Source organism: Corylus avellana, chromosome ca6 (genome assembly GCF_901000735.1).
Source record: "Corylus avellana chromosome ca6, CavTom2PMs-1.0".
NCBI classification, from domain to species: domain Eukaryota; kingdom Viridiplantae; phylum Streptophyta; class Magnoliopsida; order Fagales; family Betulaceae; genus Corylus; species Corylus avellana.
Genome location: NC_081546.1, coordinates 9,347,134 through 9,355,447, shown reverse-complemented (window position 1 = coordinate 9,355,447; position 8,314 = coordinate 9,347,134). Strand labels below are relative to the sequence as shown.

The window sequence follows — 8,314 nt, the reverse complement described above, 5'->3', positions numbered from 1 at the left end:
TATTAAACAAAATATTTCGTGAACATAAATTTTGACTCTAATATTAAACGAAGTAAGCTCAACTTGACTCAGTTAAGCTCATAAGCAAGCTCGTATATAATCATGTGTATATATATATATATATATATATATATATATATGATAAATTAAATAAATATTATAGATTTTTTTTTTTTTTTTAAATGATTGATGAAAAAAAAAAAAAAACCGTAGGACTATTCTAGAAGATTCTTGACTCCAATGCTCTCCAGCTATTTACCATTTTCCACATTACCTCTGCCACCTTGCCTCGAGAAGCACACTTCTATCCTACACTAAAAAACCCTTAATACCCTTTACCGCATATAATATGTGGCCTCTCCATTCAGAAACATGAAATGACAACACTACCCTTTCATCCCAATAATGAATTCCCTTAAACATATGGACAAACTAGGAAGATTTTCATTTTTCACGACCTATCCACCCACCCAATTTAATTAGCCTATCTATAAATAATTACAGCTCCCCACTTGCGCCATCGGTCATAGCACATTAGATAGAAAAATGGCCTACGCCTTCCTTCTACTCATCATGGCTCTAGCCATGCCTCACATCTCAGCGCAAGGGACAACGCCTTCAGCTAGCCCCACCCCCAACCTTCCGGCGCCATTGTCAGCCGCAGCCCGGGAGTTCCTCGACGGACACAACCAAGCAAGGGCAGCCGTTGGGGTTGGCCCACTCAAATGGAGCGAGGGGCTAGCCAATGGCACGAGCCGACTAGTCCGGTACCAAAGAGACAAAATGGGCTGCAAGTTTGCCAACGTGAGCAATAGCAAGTACGGTGGAAACCAGCTGTGGGCAAGCGGCGCCGTGACGCCACGCACGGTAGTCGATGCATGGGTGAAAGAGAAAGAGTACTACAACCACACCGACAACTCGTGCCTGCCGAACCACACGTGCGGGGTGTATACTCAGGTCGTGTGGAGGAAATCTCTGGAGTTAGGGTGTGCTCAAGCAACATGTGTGAAGGAGAGCGCCAGTCTAACCATATGTTTCTATGATCCTCCTGGGAATACTGTTGGGGAGAGTCCGTACTAGAGAAGTTAATGATCGAGCTTTCTCTTCTTTGTAATAGCACTATAGCAGGATCTGATTTTAAAGCTTATATACCTGGTTATGGAAGTTTTGATGGCAGCTTAATGTAAAATAAATTTTTTGAGGTACAAAAATAGAGCAGAGATCTTTTTTACAGTTTTATTTCTTCAGCGAATGGGATTTGAAGATGTTGGATAAACTGTAAAACTTTCGAAATCAAAGACTCACCGACAAATATGATCTAAAGTAGCTAGACTGGTAGGTGGGACACGGGCAGATGATAATAATTGAATCCAGAAAATAACCCTCAAGAGCATTTGTGTTCACGTGGTTGCTGGAAGCCAGAAAATTGCTCAAATGAGTAAGATGATTGTTATGAACCCAGGAGGGCCACTGGTTACCAGTAGATGTTATGACACGGACGACTGCTCCATCACATGCCCACTTACTAGTCATGCAAGCAATATATATATATATATAGAGAGAGAGAGAGAGAGAGAGAGAGAGGTGGATTTGATTTGGCCAAAGGGAGCCATCTTCATCGTTTTGCCTTATTATTTTTCTTTTTTTATTTATATTTATTTTTCGTTTTTAGTTTTTAGTGTTTTTTTTAATTTAAAAAAAAAAATTATAAGAGTATTTTTTGTCTTATCAAAAACTTTTTAAAGTTATTTTTATCTTTTTGTAGGACTTGGAGTTGGAGGACCTTGACAACTTTTTTCTTTTAGTTTTCAAGGGGAGTATTGTTCTATTTGAAAGTTTTGAGATGTCATTATTAATTGGTTATTAGTTTAAGGGGTTGAAACTTTGAATTTAAAGAATTCCTCTGTAACTTTTCTTTTCTTTCTTTCTTTTTTTATTTTCATTATTTTTTTTATTTTTTATTTATTTATTTTTATGTAGTCATTGAAAGAAGTGCGATAGTTAGAAAATGAACAATTAAGTTGTAAGCCACAAACGAACTTCTTAATTCAGTCCAAATATTCTAATGACAATAGATAAGCGTTATCAGTAGAGAAAAAATTGTTAAAAATAATAATAATAATGATATTACCTCCACGATAACCAAACAATTTAACATTTTCAATGGTTTTAGGATGGGTAAAATTGTTAAATAGGCCAAAACTTTCCAATAGTTTTATACTTGGGTGCATATATGTTCATATCGATAGTTAATAAAAAAGCAGGTTGAGAAAAAAAAATATAATATATATATATATATATATATATATATATATATATATATATATATATAAGTGGTTTTATTGTGGCTAAATCTGTAGAAAGTAGCATTTATAACTATTTTGTATTCTTTAATGTTCGTTTAATAGATCCACTCATTAATGGTCACCTTAAGGCAGAAATTAACAATTGTTTAAATTTAATAAATTTCTCAATTTTTACTTGTTCCGAAGTGAAGGTGATGGCTAGGCGCAATTCAGACCACAACCCTCTCCTTCTATGTTTTGAGGGGGGTGGTGTTAGGAGAAGGGCTGGCCGACCATTTCGCTTTGAGGCTAATTGGGAGTCATATCCAGACTTCAAGCAAGAGGTGGGGAAAAGCTGGCCCATGCAACAAAGGGGGAAGAATCCACTGCAGAATGTACATGGGAAGCTCCAGTCCTGCAAGCGATCCATTTCGAAATGGGTAAAAAAATCAGTCCATGCTACAGAAGAGCTTATTCGGTCTAAAACTAAAGAGCTTGAAGAATTGCAAGGGGCGGAAGGGAACATTAATCTGGCGGCTGAAAAAGCTCTAATGGAAGAGGTGAATGGGCTGCTAGAGCAAGAAGACACAAAATGGAGGCAAAGAGCTAAGGAGACTTGGCTTATCCATGGAGATCGTAACACGAAGTTCTTTCATGCGTGTGCTACGCAACGGAGAACGAGTAATACAATTTCTCGGATTGTAGATGGGAATGGCCAAGCGTGGGATACGACGGAGGGGATTGAGAATGCTTTTGTGGCTCACTATAAGAGCCTCTTTACTTCGGCTAGGCCAACTGCTATTGCTGAATGTACAAATGTAGTGGAGCGGAAGGTGACTTGTGAAATGGGCAGTAAGCTCTTGGTGCCTTTCATTGTGGAGGAGATTGTAGTTGCGCTTAAATAGATGGCGCCATTAAAGGCACCAGGTCCTGACAGATATACGGCTGGTTTCTACCAATAGCATTGGAGTACGATAGGCCCGAAGGTATGTGAAGCGGTCCTACATTTTCTCAATTTTTCTGTCATGGAACCTGTTCTCAATGCTACTCACATTGCATTGATCCAAAAAATAATAATCCCCAATGTGTTTTTGATTATAGGCCTATTAGCTTATGTAATGTCTTGTATAAGATTATCTCAAAAGTTTTAGCTAATAGGCTCAAGGAGGTCCTACCTCATGTAATTTCACCCTTTCAAAGTGCTTTTCTGCCAGGGCGTTTAATTACAGATAATATATTAGCAGCATACGAAACTCTACATTCCATGCATACTCGTATGTGGAGTAAAGTAGGCTACATGGGCATCAAGCTGGATATGAGTAAAGCTTACGACAGGGTGGAGTGGGTGTTTTTGGAGTCAATAATGCACCAGATGGGGTTCCCTGCAAGATAAGTACAATTGATTATGGAGTGTGTTCGAACCGTCACCTATTCAGTAATTGTCAATGGGCAGCCAGTGGGCCATATAATCCCAGAGAGAGGGTTGAGACAAGGTGATCCGCTATCTCCATACCTCTTCCTTATATGTGCCGAGGCGCTTAGCTCTATGCTAAGCAGAGCGGAGGAAAATGGGGTTATTACAGGGGTGCCTACTTCGAAGAATGGTCCACTACTCAGCCATCTCTTCTTTACAGACGATAGCCTCCTTTTTTGTAAGGCTAACTCGGTGGAGTGGAGACAACTCACTTAGATTTTAGACAAATATGAAGCGGCCTCAGGACAGAAGTTGAATAAGGACAAGACCTCCCTATTTTTTAGTCGCAACACAAGTGGTGATAAAAGAGAAGAGATTACTCGGCTGTTAGGTTTACAAGTCATTGATAAATATGAGAAATACTTGGGGTTGCCAACTTTGGTGGGAAGATCGAGATCAAAAGCTTTCAAAAGTATTAAGGATAGAGTGTGGAACCGTTTTCAAAATTGGAAAGTCAATTTTCTTTCTCAGGCAGGGAAGGAAATTTTGCTGAAGGCTGTTATTCAAGCCATTCCTACATATTGTATGTCGGTGTTTTTATTGCCGGTTTCTTTATGTAAGGAAATTAATAGGCTTATGCAGAGGTTCTGGTGGGGACATAAGGAGAACTTATCCAAAATCCATTGGATGAGTTGGGAGCGGATGAGTACGTCCAAGGCAAAGGGGAGTCTCGGATTCAGAGACTTGGTCTTATTTAACAAGGCAATTTTAGCAAAACAAATTTGGAGACTCATGCAAAGTCCGGATTCTCTAGTAGCCCGAATTATTAAAGCAAAATATTATCCTACAATGAGGGTTTTAGAAGCTAAAGTGGGGAAAAGGCCATCTTTGGCGTGGAGAAGCATCATCTCGGCTAAGGCTATTATAACGAAGGTGACTATATGGAGGGTAGGAGATGGGAAAGATATCCGGGTATGAAGTTTAGAGGCGGGGCGCCGCTTAGGAGAGGCCTAGATAGTGAGGACCATAGGCGCTCCCTCAAGACCAACCAAGCCATGCTTATTCTCACAATAAATTTTCCTATCTTTTTTGTTTTTAATTTTGTCATGTCTGTAATCAAACTTCGAATTATGTAAACTATTTTTTACTCGTTATATATATTTTTCACTAATTTAAACCAAGAGGGATCGAGCCATTTAAGCCACCTGTCCTTAATTATAGGATCTGAGGGAAGAATTCACAACTATATATCTTAATTTTCCAATATTTACCGATCAATGCATGGTGTCGGCGAATTATATATCCCAATACCTAATCATGGCCTCCTATTAAAAGTATTTGTTTGCTTTCATTTTTGGAGCAACACAATTACGATTTTAATTATAATTAAGCTTGCGGTGTCTTAATTATTTCAAAACTCACTTTATTATAATTGTGTTTTTTTTTTTATGTGACAAAAGGTGGACGCATTGTTTTTTGATGTGCTTTTGTGTAAATATCAAATGTATAATAGCATGTTAGATGTCATTATATTAATAATACAGTGAAAAATAAAATACTCGTACGGGTTAAAAATAAAACACCTGTATAGGTGTTTTATTTTTCACTGTATTATTAATATAATGGCATCTAACATGCTATTATACATTTGATATTTACTCAAAAGCACATGTATAAAAAATAATAATCCACATTTGCTATTATATATATAATACAATGTGATGTTTTTGAACTATGTTTGTAAGCAAATCTAATAGCACACTTAGGACATTAAGAAATGTTTAATGTTAAAAAACAAAGTAAGCAAAAACAATCACATGTATTCAATATTTACACACATTATATTCAAGACACCATTTACATAATATTGTAATAAATTCAAGGGTCCACCTTTTGTCACATAAAAAAAAAAAAAAAAGAAGACAATTATAATAAAGTGAGTTTTGAGATAATTAAGACACCACAAGCTTAATTATAATTAAAATCGTAATTGCGTTGCTCAAAAAGTGATGCGAACAAATACTTTAATAGAAGGATTAGGTATTGGGATATATAATTCGCCGAAAACATGCATTGATCAGTAAATATTGGAAAATTAAGATGTTGTGAATTCCTCCCTCAGATCCTATAAGGACGGGTGGCTTAAATGGCTCGATCCCTCTTGATCAGTTTAAATTAGTGAAAAATATATATAACGAGTAATAAATAGTTTACATAAGTCGAAGTTGATTACAGACCCGACAAAATTAGAAACAAAAAGGATAGGAAAATTTATTGCGAGAATAAGCATGGCACCATTTGGAACACGTAGGGGTCTCTAAACTACGTACACTGTAAGCATGCAAATAACAACTTAAATTTTTAAATAATTAATGCTTCTAATTCTAACATGTAGTAATTGTCTTTAGAGACCTGAATTATTTATGAAGCAACTATACATGGTCCTTAAACAAAAAATATTTATGTAAAGAAATGAGGCAAAGGTTGAATAAAGATTCAAGAAGGTTAAGAAGAATTTAGTTTTCTCTCTAGACATCCTAGATGAGAAGGTATTGATTTTCCAGGTTTTGCCTGTGAAAGCATATAGTCGTGATTATTTTTCTTTCATTCTGTATGGTGGACAATCTCGCTAATCTATGGGAGAACTTCGCTTTGACTGAAGATGAGGACGTGGAATTATCTTTTCAGAGAGAGGAGCTGTTTGAAGGGGAAAATTTTGGGAAGGCTTGTGTGTTAGCAAAATTGGTGGCGGACCGGATAATTAGCAGAGAGACGATTTGGGCATCTCTTATGCAATGGTGGAAGCTATCGGACAGTTTTACTTTCAAAATCCTTGGGGAGAATTTGTTCCTGATTGAGTTCGGTGATCCAAGGGATAAAGTAAGGGTGATGGAGGGGAGGCCGTGGGTGTTCGAAGGATACCTTTTGTTACTTGAGGATTTTGATGGAACAAAATCGCCATCACAATTCACTTTCGACAATGGTGCTTTTTGGGTGAGGATGATCAATCTACCTTTAGCTTGTATGGGAAGGGAGATTGGTCAAAAAATTGGAGCCTCCATGGGGGTGGTTGAGGCGGTGGATACCGATGCACGGGGTATGGGATGGGGGGAATTTCTCCGAGTCAAAATTCTACTGGATTTAAAAAAACCCCTTCAGCGCAGTAGGAAGATTAACATTGAGGGAAACGTTCATTTGGTAAAATTTCAATATGAGCGTTTACCTAAATTTTGCTACCAGTGCGGGGCGATTTGCCATGGTAGAATGGGGTGCCCTCAGAGAAGTAATTTATGGCAGCAAGAGCCTAATCAATATAGGCAATGGATGAGAGCTCCTTCACCTACTACTAGGAGAGCTGAGCGGAATAACGGTCGGTTTCCGGCAAAAAAGGGTCCTGGCCCTTCAAAGGTGGCGGAGGAAAATTTCAGCGAATCCGGCAGAAAGAGAAGTGCTGACGGCAAATCTCCGGCCAACAGAAAATCAAAAGCTCATTTTGGGCAAAGCAGCTATTCTGGCGACAATCAGGGAAGGAGTTATGGATTTGATAATGAGAAGATTTGCGGAAATCATGGAAATTATGGTTTTCCAAAAAAAGATTCGGAAACGGTTTTTGCAACTTATAATACAGGAGAAAATCTTGGCAAATCAGGTTCTTGGGTGAAGGCTCCACGGTCTTCTCACAAGGAAAGTAGGTGTGATAATAACCACAAGGGCGAAACAACAATGAATGAAGATAAAAGAGGAAAGACTAATCACGTCACTAAGCGCCAAAAGGAGACTCATCTAGACCAAGAATTTTTTTCAAAAAGCCCAACCGGATACATGGGCCCATTTATTTCTGAAGTGGCAAGGTCCATGAAGGGGACTCAGCCGCATGCAGTAGATAGCCCAGAAAGGCCACACACAAAGAACAGAACGTGGAGCTTTTGATAAGCTGGTAGAGACCTTTTCTGGGCAGATAGAGGAGAAGCGGAAAAAGCATACCTCACAGAGAGATACTGCTTTGGTGGAGTCTGGAGAATTTGGCTGTAATAGAGGTTTGGAAAATTTCAACAATGGTTCGGGGATGGTGGAGGCTGTTGAACAGCCCCGCCGACCGCAATGAGGATTGCAAGTTGGAACTGCCGAGGGTTTGGGAACCTTCGGACAGTTCGAGACCTATGCCTTTTGGTAAAGGAGAAGTGTCCCTTTTTGGTTTTCCTAATGGAAACGAAAGTATGAAAAACGAAAATGGAAATTATTCGATGTAAATTGGGTTTTAAAAATTTATTTGCAGTGGATTGTGTCGGTAAAAGTGGTGGTTTGGCTATGCTATGGAGTGAGGAGATTATGGTTGACATACGAAATTATATTCGTCGACATATCAATGGTATTTTGAAAGACCCCATTTTCAAACACACAATGGAAGTTTACGAGCTTCTACGGTCACCCGGATATTAACAAACGTCGTGAGGCCTGGGATTTACTACGTCATTTGGCTAGTCTATCTCCGGACCCATGGCTATGTCTGGGAGATTTTAATGAAGTGGTGTCTATGTCGGAAAAATGGGGAGGATGAGAGAAGTCAAATACCCAATTGCGTAGTTTCCAATCGCTTTTGGAATTTTGCAAACTT

General features: G+C 38.5%; 1 protein-coding gene across 1 annotated transcript; it reads left to right on the top strand.

Moving 5' to 3' along the window:
- Positions 1-530: 530 nt before the first annotated feature.
- Positions 531-1,233, top strand: LOC132184926 (STS14 protein-like; the record flags this gene model as incomplete). The annotated part of the gene is given in 1 exon segment (XM_059598716.1): positions 531-1,233. A coding segment is annotated over 1 exon segment (534 nt). The 3' UTR covers positions 1,081-1,233.
- Positions 1,234-8,314: the final 7,081 nt, after the last annotated feature.